The 17720-nt window shown below is 35.1% G+C and overlaps 1 protein-coding gene across 2 annotated transcripts in view; it reads right to left on the bottom strand.

The window, feature by feature from the left end:
- The window catches only part of SRBD1 (S1 RNA binding domain 1), a 197784-nt gene that overhangs the window by 21296 nt on the left and 158768 nt on the right, over window positions 1–17720 (bottom strand). Inside the window, exons 17-19 of one of the 2 annotated variants that reach the window (XM_004752992.3) lie at window positions 7692–7798; window positions 5997–6173; window positions 2506–2688 (exon numbers count right to left, since the gene is read on the bottom strand). In XM_004752992.3, coding sequence (XP_004753049.1) covers window positions 2506–2688; window positions 5997–6173; window positions 7692–7798 — 467 coding nt within the window. The remainder of the gene's footprint in view (window positions 1–2505; window positions 2689–5996; window positions 6174–7691; window positions 7799–17720) is intronic. The other variant, XM_004752993.3, reaches the window with a different exon arrangement.

Below are 17720 nucleotides of genomic sequence, written 5' to 3'. Positions count from 1 at the left end.
TGCTAAGACTGAGAAGAGGACAAGGATGCCCACTTTCACCACTCTTCAAAACAGTACTGAAGGTCCTAGACATTGCAATGAGTGAGAAAAAGAAATAAAAAGCATTAAGATTAAAAAAAGAAGAAGTAAAGCTTTCATCTATTTGCTGATAACTTGTTTATACAGGAAAACTTAAAGAATCTACAAACACTAGAACTAGTTAGTGAACTTAGCAAGGCTGCAAGATACAAGGTTACTATGCAAAATAAATTGTATTTTTATATATTAGAAACAAATTTTTTAAAATTCCATTTATAATAGTGTTGAAAAATATAAAATACATTTAATAAGAGATATACAAGCCCATACAGTGGAAATTCTGAAATACTTCTGAGAGAAATGAAGGACTAAAATAAGCGAAAAGATAGAAGTTCATGGTCAAAAGACTCAATAGATATTATGAAGACATCTGCTGCTTCTACAATCACTTACAGACTCAATGTAATCCCAATCATAACTCCACCAGGTTTTGTTTTTTAATGAAAATTGATAAGCTCTAAAATGCATAGGAAAATGCAAATCATCTAGAATAGAGCAATACTAAAAAAGAAACAGAGTTGGAGGACTTACACTGTTTCAAAACTTAGTGTAAGGCTACAGTAATCAAGACAGTATGAAATTGATAAACAGATGAAACAGAGCCAGAAATGGACCCACATATAGTCCCTTGATTTTCAATCATCTCCAGAGCAATGGATAGAGAAAAAAAAAAAAAAGTTGTGTTGTTTTTTAACATGGTGTCAAAAATAAGTAAATGTTCATAATGGAAAAAGAAAATGAACTTTGACCCCCTACTTCAAATCATACATGAAATGTAGCCTCACATGTAACACAGACCTTTGTAAAAGCTGATAGCATCAAGCTTTTGGGAAAAAACACTAAAAAATATATTCACGATTCGAGGTAGGCAAAAGTTTCTTAGCACAGGGAAAACAATAACTATAAAAGGAAAATATTGATAAAGTAGACACTGTCAAAATTCAAAACTTCTGCTCCTGAAAAGACACCAAATGAGAAAATAGAGAAGTAAAGAACAACTTGGGACAAAATATTTGTGAAACATACACTGACAAAAAACTAGTACCCAGAATACATTAAAAAAAAAATGCCCACAACCCAATAATAAAAAGGTAAACAACTCAATGGCTAAATGATATGAACAGAATTCATAAAAGAGGGTATATCAATGGCCAATAAGTCCATGAGAAAGTGCTCAGTGTTACCACAGAAATGCAAATTAAAGCCACAAAGAGATATTACCACAGATACACAAGAATGGCTAAAGTTAAAAAGACTAACATCAAATAATGGTGAAGATGTGAAGTAACCAGAACTCATATATTGTTGGTGAACAATATATTGTTGGTGTAAAATAGTACCACTATATTGGAGTGAAGTCTAGAAATTTATAAGAAAACTAAAACATTCACCTACCTTATGACCCAGCAAATCCTCTCCTAAGTATTTTTCCAAGAAAAATGAAAGCAAATGTCAACAACAAAAACCGTACAAGAATGTTCATAGCAGCTTTATTCATAAAAGGCAAAAATTGGAAAGAGTATAAAGGTAGTTCACTAAGGAGAATAAATTGTGGTATATTCATGCAATGAAATATTAGCCAATAAAAAGAAACAAGCTACTTATACTTGTTACAATATGGATAAAAATCTCTACACTTTATGCTAAAAGAAGTCTTACACAAGAGTACAACTGTATGGTATCATTCATATAAAGTCCTAGAAGAGGCAAACTGCTTTTGGCATAAAAAATTAGAACACACGGTTAGCTGTAGGAGGCTGGGGCAGGAATCATCTAGGCTGAGGCACAGGGGAAGTTAAAATATTCACTATTTTTAAACCCACTGTCATTTAACTCACTAAAAGTCTTAAAATATTTAGTGATGTAGCAAGATACTGTTTTTGAACTAATCAAAAAGTTTTTAATTAAATGTGGTATTAAATTTTTTAATGCCTTACATTAAATGTTTCCTTGTATGCAAAAAACCTCCCCCATGTCATTTTGTGTAATGTATGCTCATTAAAAGTACATCATTTCTTAGAGTCTAATAACTGTGCAAAGCCATATTTCTTAAGAAATCAGAGTCGGCTGTTTACTTTCAAAAGGGCTTTATCTTTAGATAAGCACAAGCTTTAAGCCAGGTGCTAGTCATTTGTGTCTCGTTAATTTCCAAAACAAACAGAGGAGAGTGCCATGCAATTTCCATTACACACACTTCACCATTAATACCAGGGTTTATTAGCTTGACACTGCTCCAGGAATAATGGTTTCATTCCTCACTGAAATAAAATAATGTGTCACATAACTCAGCAATGCGGAACTTCTGAAAAATGTTGTCATGTTAAACATGGTCATATTTTTTAAGTTTTCATTTTGCCAAAACAAAGGCCATTTGCTGTAGGGAACTCACTCTGGGCATGGAGAATTCTCACGTGGCCTCAGACTTACCTCATCGCTATGTCATACGATTCCGGGTGAATACAAGTTTGGTCCAAAGGATTTGGCTTCAGCACAACATTTACTGCAGTTTTGCACTTCTTCTTGCCCTGTTTCTCATCTGTGACCTCAACACCTGCTGAAGATGTCACAGCAACTCCCTGAACTTGACCAGCAGATTCAGCTTGCTGACTACTGTAACCATGTAAAGAGGCAAGGAGTGGGAAGGGAGGGAAGGTTGGGAAGAAAAGAAATCTTTAAAATGTGCTTATTTCTCTGACATACAACTATACACAAACAGCACCCACATCTGACCATTCGCCCCATAGAAATTATCACGTATTTATTTAAACACTGTTAATAGCGTTTCTTGTTACTTAAAGCCAAAAACATTCCTAAATGATTCAGCTGGTATAACTGGCATTCTAGGAGAGAAGAGAGAAAAACAAGGGGATGTAAATTAAATAAAAAGAAAAAGGAGAAGGAGAAAGAGAAGACGATTTCCCAGAACTGAAGAGAATTACAAGTTCTTAAATTAAAAGAACCTACTGAGTACAAAATAGGATGAATGGAAAAAGACTAAAGTTAGACACACTGTGGGACAACATTAGAATATGATTTAAGAATTAAGAGAAAAATATAAAACAGATTACTTCAAATAGAACTAGAATCAGACTGGCATAAGATTTCTCATTGTTAAACATAGATGCCAGAACACAGTGAACAGGTATCTTAAACGTTCTGAGAGAAAATGATTTTGAATCTAGAATCATATACCTCACCAAACTAGCATTCAAATAGGAGAGGAAAATTAAAATCATTTTCAGACATGGAGGACTAAAGTACAACCCATAAAATATACCCTCTCTGAAAAGAATTTCTTAAGGATATACTCCAGCAAAAACAAGTTAAAGAAAAGTGATAATGTGGGCTAAAAGAAACAGTGATGAGCCTGGAAATGATAAAAACTTATTACTGACTCATTAATTATGGAAATATATATAAAGGACAGTCTGAAACTCAAATTAAAATCCCAGGTCATCTCCTCATGGATAGAGTTGAAGGGCAGAAGGCTGGGACAAGGCCTACAGTGCTGATCTTCTCCAGGACAGAGACACCTATTAACTACAGAAGCCACTCTAAATGACACTTAAGGATAATCACCAGAAAAAGACATACAATTTGAAATCACGAAGGGGAGATTAAAAATGAGGTGGGAAAACTTGTTAGCTGAGAAATGTAACAAACAGCATAAAAGGAAATCAGAAAGCATGATGATGATTAAATATATAATAGATAAAAGATTAAGTCTAAAACCTATCAATAAATGTAATAAATGTGAAGGCACAAATATAAAATTGAACAAAACCATGAAATCCACTTGTCTATAAGAGTCATATAAAAAATTAAATGTCATAGAAAGTTTGAAAATTAAAAAAATACCAAGCATACTGAAAAGGCAAATGTAGCAACACTGCTTAAAAACAAAACAGATTTCAAAGCAAAAAACACTCAATGAGATAGCAGTAGTCCATTCTGAGTAAAGGTATGATCTATCAAGAAGATGTAACAGTCATGAATTTTCAAGTACTTCGTTATCAGTTGAAAAAACACAAGGCTTTAAAAAGAACCCAAATGTTCATCAATAGGGCACTGATTACACTAGGTTAAGGTCCATCCATAAAATAATTATTATGCAAACACTATATATAATGACATATACCTATATGTAATATGTGAAAAGAAATCTGAGATATAATACTGAAACAAATAAAGTAAGTTCCCAATAGTTGGATAGCACAATCCCTTCTGTATGCATTTTTAAATAATAAACATCCAAGTTGATCTAAGTGTCAATTTACTTTCAGAAAGCCATATATAAGAAACTATTTAGAGTGAGAGGTTGAGGTGCCCTTTACTTTTTATTTTATTCTTTTTTATACTGTGTGAATTTTCTAATCAAGTAGTCAAAAAACGTAAACTAAGAAACATGGAATTATTTTATCCTCAATTGTTTTTCATTTCTGGCATCCAGGTTTTGTTGTCTACTTAGTAAAGGCCTTCTCCCCTCCAATGTTCTGCAAAATTTATCCATGTTTTCTTCTGGTACTTTTATAGTTTCACTTCTTCTATTTAAGTCTATAATTCATTGGGGTTTTATTTAGGTATAAGATATGAAGCAGAAGTAGAGCTTCCCCTATGCATATCAAATTCCTGCCAGGTGCCATAAGGTTACTTGTTGGATAGTTAATTTTCCTCACTGTTTGAAACTTTTCCATTATCATAAACTAAATTCTGTCTATGTTTTGGTAAATTTTAGACTCTATTTTCTTCCATTTCTACATCAAAACTAAATGGTAATTTTATATTATTATTATTATCCAGCAGGGCTGGTTTTCTCTTATTAGTCTTTTGCACAATAAATATTATTTTTTCTTATTACCTTTATTATAATTTTGTAAAAAAAAAATAATATGAATGAAACAGTCCCAAAGCAAATACAAAAAAAACTATTCTTTCTAGATGCTTGAGTGGCTCAGTTGTTTAAGCAGCCAACTCCTGATTTTGGCTTAGGTCATGATCTTAGGGTCCTGGGACTGAGCTCTACATCAGGCTCTGCACTCAGAGGGGAGTCTGCTTGAGATTCTCTCTCTCTCTCCCTCTCATTCTCTCTCTCCCCCTCTGCCCTTACCTCTTCTCACTCTCTCTCTCTCTCACAGAAGTAAATAAATCATAAACAAACAAACAAACAAACAAAAACCCACACTACTCTTTCATGATGTTAAATGCTAAGAAGTTTACCCAAGTTCTTTGGTTTTGTGCTACCAGGATTAGAAATGAGAGCAAGAACTCAGTTCTTAATCTACACAAGTGATAATTATCCTTTGGTCAGTTTTCAGGGAGGAGGGATTGAGGAGGTCCAACTACACTTAGGGAAACAGCTGTCAATACAAAACAGCCACTGCAAAGTCCTCTCCTCTTGCGCAAATCCTTCCCACGTGGGATGCTCCAGTCACACAGTTTCATTTCCTGAATACACCACATTTGGTCATGCTTGGGACCCTGCACTTGTACTGTACACTCTGCCTACGATGCTTTCCTTCCATTCCCTCTGTGACGAGCTCCTTCATGTCATTCAAAATTTGGCTCAAATAACGTTTCAGTGAGTAACTTATGTAAAGCGTAATAAACTCATACTGTTCCCCAAGACAGTGTCACATCTTTCTGTTTTAATTTGTATAATTTACGACATCTGCAACTATTTATTTTACTAGTTTATTTATTGTTGGTCTCACATACTAAAATTTAACTTCATGAGAGCAGGGAATTTGTTGATTTGTTCACTGCTGGATTCCCAGTGCCTAACAAAGATCAGAGAATCAACACATGTTGAAGGAAGGAATGAACAGGCGGACACCTAGGACTGAGGACAGTGAGCAGGAGGGGCAACAGTAAGAGAGGAGGTTGATAACAGAATCCAGAGCAGACAGTTTACTAATCACCTGCAAAATGTTCGAATATAATCCTGGTTGATTCTGATGAAGCCAGCACACTGTTGGAAAGATTTTGGACCCAGACCTTTCACTTTCTTCAGCTGTTCTCGATTGATGAAGGGCCCATTTTTCTCTCGCCATTCAATAATATTTTTGGCTCGGTTGGCATTGAGTCCTGCAATGTGCCTAGAAAAAATAAATAAAACGAGTAATGTGGCAGACACAACAGTTCCAATAGTATTCAAAGAAAAGACCTCACTTGAAAAGCCAATGATATAAAACATCTGCATTACAAAAACAATTGCAATTACATACTGTCATGTGGCTCTAAGTTGTTAACCAAAAGGGAGTTAAATAATAGAGACAAAGGGGGACAGAGTTGTCCAAGGGAGACAAGGACAAGAGAGTACAGAATAATGATAAAACAGTAGCTGTCATAAAGATGCTGGTATACTAGTTAACACTGGTACAAGAAAAAGAACTGCTCCTGACAGTTCTATACTATTCACATTCCTTCTACTTCTGAATCAAGTAATAATTATGCCTATTCTTTCATTTACAAAGTGAGTTAGCAGCAAAAGTTACAATTGCTACAGTTGCATTTTACTACCCTATTTTTTTTTTTTTTAAATCAGCCTGTTCTCATTAACGTAAAGACTTGAACTACAGAAAAGTACTTCTCCATGAAGGTCATGGTTAGTATAAAAATATAAAAATTGTATTATTAGGAAGTGTGCTTGGTGTCAATTTAAAAAACTACAATTTAGGAGATTTTTAATTCTATTATTGAATTCCATATGTGAAATTATGGAATGTTGGTAGCTGTGGTAGAAAAGCAACACCTTAAAATGTAAAAGGTAGGGGCGCCTGGGTGGCTCAGTGGGTTAAAGCCTCTGTCTTCGGCTCAAGTCATGATCTCAGGGTCCTGGGATCCAGCACCCCTCCCCCCCCTCCAATAGGGCTCTTTGCTCAGCAGGGAGCCTGCTTCCTCCTCTCTCTCTGCCTGCCTCTCTGCCTACTTGTCAAGTCTGTCTGTCAAATAAATAAATAAAATTTAAAAAAAATGTAAGGGGTATTTTCTGCTATACTAGTTTCAAAGCTGAAGAGTCCAGATCTTTTTACATAGTTCCAGAATTTCATGCTGCGTCAGCAGACTTGTGTAATAATTGCAAACCTTATGAATGAAGAAAGCAGCTCTTCTATAACCACAGTAAAACAGGACTGAGTATATAAGACGTGATTATAGTATGATAAGGATTTTGATATGTGACTTGCAGAATCAAGGTAAAAATACGGTAACTACACCTTGAACCCTCAGAATTTATCTTTTGGTTCCTGCCAGCTTTGACAGAAGTGTGCATAAGACTGAACTAGTGAAAAAAACCTACTCTCATGTGGTGGGAAACAGCTCTTTTCCATGTTAACCTTATTTAAATTCTATTAGCAACACTAACGCACTCAATGGTTACCATATGTTTTTCACTTTAGATTTGTAGTATTAAAAATGATAATGTGAATTGTTACAATTCTTTTCTTAAATGATGTCTTCCCCTCAAACTGATTAGCTCAAGCAAGGTATGAACTCAAAGATTTTTTGTACTTGACAACTTTACACACGTGTCTCCTTATTTTAGCTAAATTTAAACTGAACAGTCAGTTAAACATAAGGTTCTATCATCTTCAGCCACAGAGCCCTTGTCTCACCTTAACAAAACTTCTGAACAGATGTTAATATCCACTCCCACAAAGCTGACACATTCTTCTACAACACTGTCCAGTGTTGCCTTGAGTAAAGTCTGAGATACATCGTGCTAAAAAGATAAAGATCAAATGTCAACCCATAATGAAGGACATGTAGTTTTTGGACTATTTCATTACATACCTATATTTCTGGTACCTGGCTGAGACACAGCATGGTAAATTTTTTCATTTATTCTTAAACGTATAGTTAGTATGTACTTGAGCTGAACTTAGGCAATCTGTTTTCTTACTCTCTAAATCACTCACACACCTAACTTCATTCAATACAACAGCACCAGTAATTTTTACTTTCCTAGAACTCTACGAGAGCAGTGGTTCTCAAACCTGAGCTTGCCCTCAGAATCACCTGTAGGGTTTAAAACACAGGCTGCCAGGCGCCATATCCAGAATTTCAGACTCAGTAGGTCCAGTGTGTGTGGACGTGGGCGGAGGAGTATAGGAAAGGCTGAGAATTTGCATTCTAATGACCTCTCAGGTGCTGCTGGTTCCAGGAGCACACTTTGAGACATACTGGTCTCCACGTTTCACACAGTGCCTGGCAGTGTTATCTTCACTTACATGTGTATATTATCCCTTAGTTATTCTTAAGAGGAGATAGAGTAAATTATAGTAGGAAGCAATACACCACTATACAATAAGTCTGACAGTAAACCAAATGTTTCATCACATTAAAGATACTATTACTTACAAGATGCACTGTTTTATGTGCCCCTGCTATTAAATCATGACACAATGCTTTAATTACTTGAAATTCTAATTTTTAAATATTGAAAGAATTCTTTTAGACTTACTTAGAAAGTTCTTAAATCATCTATCATGCAGAGATAAAAAGGAAATTATAAACAATCTAAACTGGTTAAGGTATTCCTAAAACTTCTTCAAATTCAGCATTCACTCTTCTGGTCTACTTTTTTTACTCAGAGTCTTCAATGTCCAAGTTTTTCATTCAGTTTTGTCCTTAATGTTCTTAAGGTCCTAGGCAACAAAGCACTTCCTGGAAGAGTAATATTCTATAGTCTCTGATATTCTATAAACTTTGATAGTGGTTCTATCTTAATCTTAACAGAAAGTATGAACAGAAGAGATTTTGGACAACAACAAAACTATTCTCTCTTTAAAGGTCCTTAAATATTTTATTGTTCACCAGTTTGTTGACTAAAACAGTGAAGGGTTTGCAGTTCAGTCATGACTCCAAGATTACCAATCAAGTCCACACAGAAACTACACCATGATTTGCCATAGGGTCAACAGCAACTCTAAGATACCATTAATTGTTAAGAAGTATCCTGATTTCAGAGATGTTAAAAATGTAGGAAAATGTGCATCTTAGAATTTATAAAAAACAGTGTTTGAAAGTAAATATTTATTGGCTGAGAAGTATCTCAAAATATACTTAGTGTTATTCATAATTCTAAAATTAAAGGTTCTCTAGTTGCTGTGAAACTACAACTATCTAGTTGTTGTGAACCCAGAAGTGAAACCGTGGGTCAGCATCCGTCTCCATTTGTCTCAAGAAAACAAGGTTAAATTTGATAACCTTAAACTCCCAGAAAGGCCATAAAGAAAATAGGGTCCCTAGGTGTTATGATTATGTTGTTATCTTTTTAAAAATTAATTATTTTTATTAACATATAATGTATTATTTGCCCCAGGGGTACAGGTCTGTGAATTGGTAGGCTTACACACTTCATAGCACTCACCATATTACATACCCTCTCCAATGTCCATAACCCAACCACCCTCTTGTTATTTTCTTTTAGTAAGAGTAAAAGTTTGCTTCCGAAAGACTGAAGGGTTCAGAAGCATTTTTGTATTTCAGAGATAACTTGGTTGGTTGTCTAGGCCACAGGTAAAAACCAAAGACATAATTTTAAAAATCCTAAAAAGCAAACATAATCATGAAAAGGATCATAAAGAAAAACCCAAGACCTTGCTGAGAATCTGATTACTTTCTCTTAAAAAGATTTTACTATTGGCAGGGTCAGTGGGGTGGTGGTAGAGAGAAACCCAAGCAGACTACACTGAGCATGGAGCCTGACATGGGGCCTGATCTCACAACCCTGAGATGAGACTTGGGCCAAAACTAAAAGTTGATTACTCAACCACCTGTGTCATCCAGATGCCCCGAGAGCCTGATTTCTTTTGAGCCACATTTAAGAAGCTGGATAGTCTTTTTTTGGTGTAAGCAGGTGAGAAGCAGCAAAATGAAAAGGGTGCTTTTAAAAATTAGAGGGAAGGAGATGGTAGACAACGAAGTAGCAAACACAATGAGAAAGACAAGAAAAATACCTGAGGAAAGAGACAGAACTACGAACAAATAGGAAAAACTAAAAGTAATAGTTGGGAGCCATTAGAATGAAGACAAATAACTTCACATACGTCAAATCACACCAGATGCTTGGGACAGTTAAGTAAGTAGTAAGCAGTCCCTGTAGCTGGACAGTATTGATTGCCTGTCCTTACCTCTAGCCTCCAGCCCTCTTTTCCTCCTTCCAACAGAAACCTGACTATGTTTCATGCATCTACCCCACCTCTGGAAGGCCATAGGATTTTAGAAGGCTGGCCCCACTCTAGCAGATAATAGTAACAGTAAAATCAGTGGTTTTCAAACTGAGAGTTCTGACCAATTAGAGGGTCATAAAGTTAATACAGTGGCTTGCCACCAGCATAAAAAAGTCACAAAAGAAATAGACCACATCAAGTATGTTGCACATATTCTCAACGTGGAATCAACAGTGCAATAAATAACACAGCCAACTGAGAGTATCATGTGAGAGGAATACACAAATTGGCCAGGAACATGTGTTTTGTTCATGGAAATCTTATTGGATCTTCTGATAAACGAAGGTCACTGACTGATGGAGAGGTTAAAGAGTAACTTCACCGATATATGAAGCAAAGCATCAAAAAAAAAAGTACGAGTTTATCATCAATGGCAAAGCTCTCATTCTTACAACCAACTTTAGTTACAAACTTTGTGTCTTTTTCAGAAAGGATGTTATTGATTGTAATATCAGCATAAGTTGACCTTAAGAATCATTATAAACTTCAGGGCACCTGAGTGGCTCACTTAGTTGAGTGTCTGACTCTTGATTTTGAGTCAGGTCATGATCTCAGGATCAAGAGATCAAACCTCGTATTGGGCTCTGCACTTAGGGAAGAGTCTGCTTTATAGTCTCTCTCTCCCTCTCCCTCTGTCCCTCCCATCCTGCTCTCTCTCTAATAAATAAATAAATGTTAAAAAAAAAATCACTGTAGACTTTGAAGAATAATGAAGCAAGCTCCTTACCAGATTTGGAAGTGTTAACTGTGACAAAAAGGAGAGAAAGTGCTAACTCTATTCAGTTTGACTTAAGGCAAATAATTTCAAATTAAAAAAAAAAACTGTAAGACTTTAAAATAAAATTAATTTTAAAATGATTTACAAATACAAAAAACAATAAATATGTTCAACCCCAGATGTACTGTTGATAATAATATTCTTGTAGAAGACAGTATAAAAACTGCAAAATTAAAAATCAAACAAAAACATTTGAAGCATCCCTACCAAAATGGCTAAAATGCAAAAGACAGAAAATACCAAGTATTGGTAAGGATGTGAAGCAACTGGAATGCTCAAAATATCAACATGATAACCGTATTTTAGGTCAGATATTTGAAGCAAGAGAAGGCAGTTTTAGGACATTTATTTTGTATAGTTCAACTATAACTTCAATAAAACTGAATCACATGTATTTATACAATGTAAAAATGCATTCTTGTTCAATACAAACTGCAAAGGAATAAAAAATGGACAATTCTTAGAAACAGAGTAACTGCCAAAAATGGGCTCAAGAAGATATAAAATCTGAAGAGACTTCTAACAAGAGATTCAACAATAACCAAAAATCTCCCAACAAAGAAGAGTCTACGACCAGATAGCTTGATGAATTCTACCACACATTTAAAAAGAACTAACACCAATCCTTCTCAAATTCTTCCAGAAAATATAAGAGAAGGTGACCCTTCCTAACTCGTTTATTGAGGCCAACATTACCCTGAGGTCAAAGCCAAACAAAGACAACATCAGGAAAGAAAGCTATAGACAAATAAATATGCCTTGTGAAGATACATACAAATATCCTCAAAAAAATACTAGCAAACAAAAATCCTATACCATATTAGAAGAGTTAAATACCACGATAACCACGATATACATGTGATGCATTCAGCATAAGTGAACTTAAGAACCACATACATTTTTTTTTTCCAGGTGAAAAACACTTTCTTTTGGCATTTTTAAACTTAAAATTGAAGTAATCTCAAATTCAAAAAAAGTTTGCAGGGAATTTTCTTAGCTTTCTTTCAAGTAAATACTTCAGTGTATGTTTCCAAAGACAAAGACATTGTCTTCCATACCACTGCAGAATAATAAAAATTTATGCGGAGAAGTTGTCATCAATGTAATATTATGTAATGTAGAGCCCGTATTCAAATTTTACCAATTGTCCCAATTCTACTCTACAGCATTTTCCCCTCCCCATCCAAAATTCAACCCAGGACCACACACTGCACTTGGTTGTCTTATCTTTCTATATTCTGTGCTGGGAAGCTTCCAATATGGTGTTTTTTTTTTTTTAATTAAAGATTTTATTTATTATTGGACAGAGAGATCACAAGGAGGCAGAGAGAGAGGAGGAAGCAGGCTCCCCGCTGAGCAGAGAGCCTGACGCAGGGCTCGATCCCAGCACCCCGGGATCACGACCCGAGCTGAAGGCAGAGGCTCAACCCACTGAGCCACCCAGGCGCCCCCCAATATGGTTCTTAATGATCCCAAGCCCTGGTATGCTGGCCCTGTATATCCTATCTCCTTGAATATAAAATTCACTCAGGAGTCTTGTCTGTATGAGTTGTTACTAAAATTATTTTACCACTCACAGTGACCTACTAATATGAAAAAGTATTTTCAGTTTTGACTCAATCAAAATTTAAAAGAATAGGCTCAACAGTGTACCATAAATGCTCATAGTCTTCATGTATTCTAGACTGGAACAAATTCATGAAACCTGTAACTATACAGGTTAAATCTAATTTTTTTAATCTAACTAAATCTAATTTTTTTTGTATTTGAAGGTTAAAAATACATTTAATTATAAATAAAATAGTATTTAACTTTGTCATGTATATGGGTATTATTTTGAGAAGTCTTTATTTTGAATTATATTTAATTATGAAAGACATAGACAAATACACAAAGATATGAGTGATGGTTGTCTTAGTCAGTATAAAATGTATTTCCTACTGTGTATCATGATCAAAAGGTATGAAAAATAATGGCCTAAGCCAATCATGGTGGTCCCATTCCATGAATTCAATGATGGCAAATGAAATACAAGGGTAAATCTGCTAGGGACTTTAGAAAAAAACCTTCCTTACTGAGAGGTTAAAAGAGTAACCTAAATATAGACCCCTGTGAAGAGCTGGATCTTTTCTTCTTCTCACTCAAATATGACTACTGAAGCCAGGGTAAGCACTGTATCAGTGACCAGGCCAGGCCTGAGGACAAAGCTGACTCACTGAAGATGGCAGGTGGCACACATGACCACAATTTATTTCTTCGTAATACTCTTGAGATTTTGTATTAGTTAGTTCTGAACTCACCCCTCCTCTGACCTCCCTGTCATGAAATGACCTTACTATTCAATAATACATTTGCTTATTGTTCAAGCCACTGAGTTGGGACTGCTGATGTTTTTTCTAACTGCAGTTGTTATTTTATCAAGTGACTCAAGGTGTAGTGGGAAGACCAAGACAATAAAAACAACCAACAATAACCTTACTACCAAAAATCCTTGAGATTTTACTGTCAGGCATTGTTATAAGGCTTTTCATATTATCTAATTTAATCCTTACAATAACTGTACAAGATGTGTATATAATATAATGTCACATCTTCACATATAAGAATTTATTCTAAGGGAATGGAAAGATATGTGCAAAGGTATGACGTGTGTGTGTGTGTGTGTACATGTGCAATCTAAAAATATACCGAGGGGACTGATACAAATAAATATGAAACAGTCACCATGTGAACTATTATTATGAAGTCATTAAAATGTATTAGTTAGGAGAGCTATTTTACCAAAATGCCCTGCAAGATAAATGGCCCCAGATAACCTATGGAGTTCAAATATTTTTTATTTCTTCTAGCAGACAGACTTATATAAGAAAAAAAATTTTTTTAAAGAATTTATTTATTTAGTTGAGAGAGAGAGGGAGGGAGGGAGAGAGCATAAGTAGGTAGAGCGGCAGGCAGAGGGAGAGGGAGAGGCAGACTCCTCAGTGAGCAGGGAGCCCAACACTGGGCTTGATCTCTGGACGTGGAGATCATGACCTGAGCCAAAGGCAGACGCTTAACTGACTAAGCCACTCAGGCATCCCTGTAAGAAAAATTTCTGCAAGAACAGTTGTGATTGGGGCGCCTGGGTGGCTCAGTGGTTTGGGCTGCTGCCTTCGGCTTGGGTCATGATCTCAGGGTCCTGGGATCGAGCCCCGCATCGGGCTCTCTGCTCCGCAGGAAGCCTGCTTCTCTCTCCCTCTCTCTCTCTTTCTGCCTGCCTCTCTGCCTACTTGTGATCTCCTTCTGTCAAATAAATAAATAAAATCTTTAAAAAAAAAAAAACAAAACAGTTGTGATCTATAATTCTGAATTTTGCCTACATTTCCCCCCAACTTTTGCTTAGGAAAGTACTAAAGAGTTAAAATCACTTTCTAAAAGTACAAATTTCCTCCTCTACCTTTAGGGGAGGAAATAATGAACAAATTTCTATGTTGTCCCCATTCTAATGTTTTTGGCATTCAAGTAGAGACACTGATTTTGTCACTCCGAAAACATTTTCTAAGCAACTGTCACATACCAGCCAGGCACTGTGCTAGCTGTGTTGGGTGTTGAGAGAATGGGAAAAAGCATATGAAGTTCATGTCTTTAAGAAGCCCAGTTTACATCTGCTGAAAGCTGAGATGGCATGCACCGCCCTCCCGGCAGTTGTGAGAAGAGGCAAGAGGACCCCAGGTCTGACTGTACTAATTGTCAAGGATTTAAAAAAAGTTAGATAACTCTGAATTTTTGGACAAGTTATCTGAATTGTATAAACAGTCTGTTTCAAATTCAAAGAAATATTGCTTGGACCATTACATTTTTACCTAAAATTTATGAGATTTTTAAAAAAGGAATATAAGCACTCATTCATGCTAGTCAGCTTTTTTGAGGTCAGAATCCACATTTTTATTACTACTCTACCACAAACTTCTGAAGAATTGCTGATTCAAACTGCTCTCCTTTCTTCTTTTTTTTTTTTTTTTTTTTTGTCCCAAGCACTAAAATTATCTCACAACTATTTTTAAAAAGTCCTTCCAGATGAAACCTTGCCTGTGGACTATAGCTTCTACAGCAATGAAACTGCACATTGCATATTCCATATTAAATTTTAAATTTATTCCTAAGTGGTTTCTCCATGAAATAGTCTTGAGTATTTTCTTTAGAAATTATCATTCACTCATGGCTCTTCCTGTCATTTACTACTGTGAAAATACAAAATGCAGTTAGAATTAAAGACACAAAAAAGTTTTACAGGGAAAGTCTAGCCAACTTCAAATAATGCAAGTTGATTTCCCTATCTTGCATCTACTCTTCTTTGACATGTGACAGTTTAAGAGACATCTAGGGGAGTGTGTGTTAGATGACCCATGAAAGAGAACTGATAGAAGAATGGAAACATTTCAGAAAACAGAAATGAAGTTTTTAAAAAGTTTAAAGTTTATTACAACCCCCTCCCCCAAAAAAACACTCCTTACAAGATTCAAACTGATCTGATAGAAAATTAACTGATTGCCGCAATAAAATTCAACACTAAAAGAACACAACAAAATTTGTAATCAACAACATCACAATGTCCATTATACATTAAAAAATAACTAGGCATACAAAAAAGCAGGCAAATATGTCCCATAACAGAATGGGGGTGGAAAATCATCAATAAATAGAAACCAACCTAGGATAAACCCTATTTTCTTGTCTGAAAATAGCAGACAAGAACTTTCATGCAGCCCCAAGATGTAAAGGAAAGATGGTCATAAATGAACAGATTGGAAACAGCAGAAGATAAATGGAAACTATAATAAATAACCAAATGGAAATTCCAGACCTGAGAACATAGTATCTGAAATGAAAAATTTACTCGATAGGTTTAACAGCAGACTGGAGATGAGCAGGAAAAAAGGGTCAGTAAATATGAAGAGAGATCAACAGAAATCATCCTGTCTGAACAACAGAGATAAAATAGAGTCGGGGGAAGCAAAGCCTTCATGACCTATGTGAAAGTATCAATACATCTCAATAATCCTTAGCCAGCAGAGCAGCATTACAAAAAGATGATAAAGGGAATTTTGTAGGCTAAGGAAAATTGATACTAGATGGTAAATATAAATATATAACTGAGTATGTTCTAATTTAACATAAAAGACATATGACCACTTAAAGCAAAAATTATAGCATACTTTGGGATGTCTACATACAAAAACAATAACACAAAGAATGAAAGGTGGTGAGGTAGTGTAATATTAACTCTAAGTAGGCTCTGAAAAGAATATAAATAATAATCGCTGCAGTAACCACTAAAAACAAAAACAAAACAGAAACAAACCACAAAACAAAACAAAAAAACTCAAGAAGTACAGGTGAAAAGTCTGTAAAAGAATTAAAATAGAAAACTAAAAATTAATTGATTTTCTTTTAAAATGAGGCAGAAAAGGAAGAAGGCTAGAAAACAGAAGAGACATATAAAATACAAATAGCAAAACTGTAAACTTTAATTCAACCATATGAATACACTAAATGTTAATGAAGTAAATGCTTCTATTAAAAGGCAAAGATTGTCAATCAAGATATAATTTATGTTGTCCACGAGAGACACACAGTAAATATAAAAAAACAAAAAGGCTGGAAGTAAAAGGATAGAAAAAAATACCATTTAAAAATTAGGACTACAAAGATTAGAGTGGCTATATTAATATTATACAAGAAAGACTTCAACACAAAATGCTTATTACCTAATTACAGAGCTTCAAAATACTTGGAGCAATTCAACTGCTAAGTGTTTATCTAAGGGATAATTTTAAGTATGTTCTCCAAACCTTGTACAAGATGTTCATAGCGGTTTTATTCATTAATAGTAATAAACAAAACAAAACAAATAGTAAACAAAACAAAACAAAAACCAAAAAAACTAGGAATAGCTCAGGTGTTCATTAATAAGAGAATGTATTAAAAATATAGTAAGTTCACATTATGGAATACTACTCTGCAACAAAACGGACAAACTACCAATACACGCAAAAACATGGTTGAATTTCACAGATGTTACTCTAACTGGAAGAACTGGGTGCAATGGACTACACACTGTTATGATTCCACTTATGTTAAATTCTAGAACAGACAAAAGTAACGTGTGGCAAAAACATCTGGGTGTGTGGGAAGAGACAGGAATAAATCTTCTGGGATGACTGAAATGTTCTACATCTTGATATATGTGGGGTGCACATATGTCAAAACTTATTGTACTGTATCACTTTGTCCTTTTCTATATATGGATTAAATCCGAAAAGAAAAGAGAACTGTAAATAAATAAAAATCCAACCTAAGTTTTTGAATCATTAAGTTGGGAACAGGGATGCCTTTAACTACAGATCTGTCTCAGGAGTCACAGCTCTGGAGCAGGTGGCAGGGATACAAAATATAGACTACTCCTGATTTTTTGTTCCTTGGAATTTGATGGTAGATGTTCTCCCCAGATTTCTCACCTCCTGAACCTAAAAGAGAATTCTTTTTTGTACAAAGTAATTTGCAAATTCAGAATCATTGTCAGCACAGCTCCAGTAGACCACATTGGAGCTTAATGACAAATGCATGTAGTTAGATGGCACAAGCTTGCTAGT

Source organism: Mustela putorius, unplaced genomic scaffold (assembly GCF_011764305.1).
Source record: "Mustela putorius furo isolate JIRA1106 unplaced genomic scaffold, ASM1176430v1.1 tig00000224_pilon_pilon_pilon, whole genome shotgun sequence".
NCBI classification, from domain to species: Eukaryota; Metazoa; Chordata; class Mammalia; order Carnivora; family Mustelidae; genus Mustela; species Mustela putorius.
The sequence above is the reverse complement of the archived record's forward strand: the minus strand, read 5'-3'. Positions and strand labels throughout refer to the sequence as shown.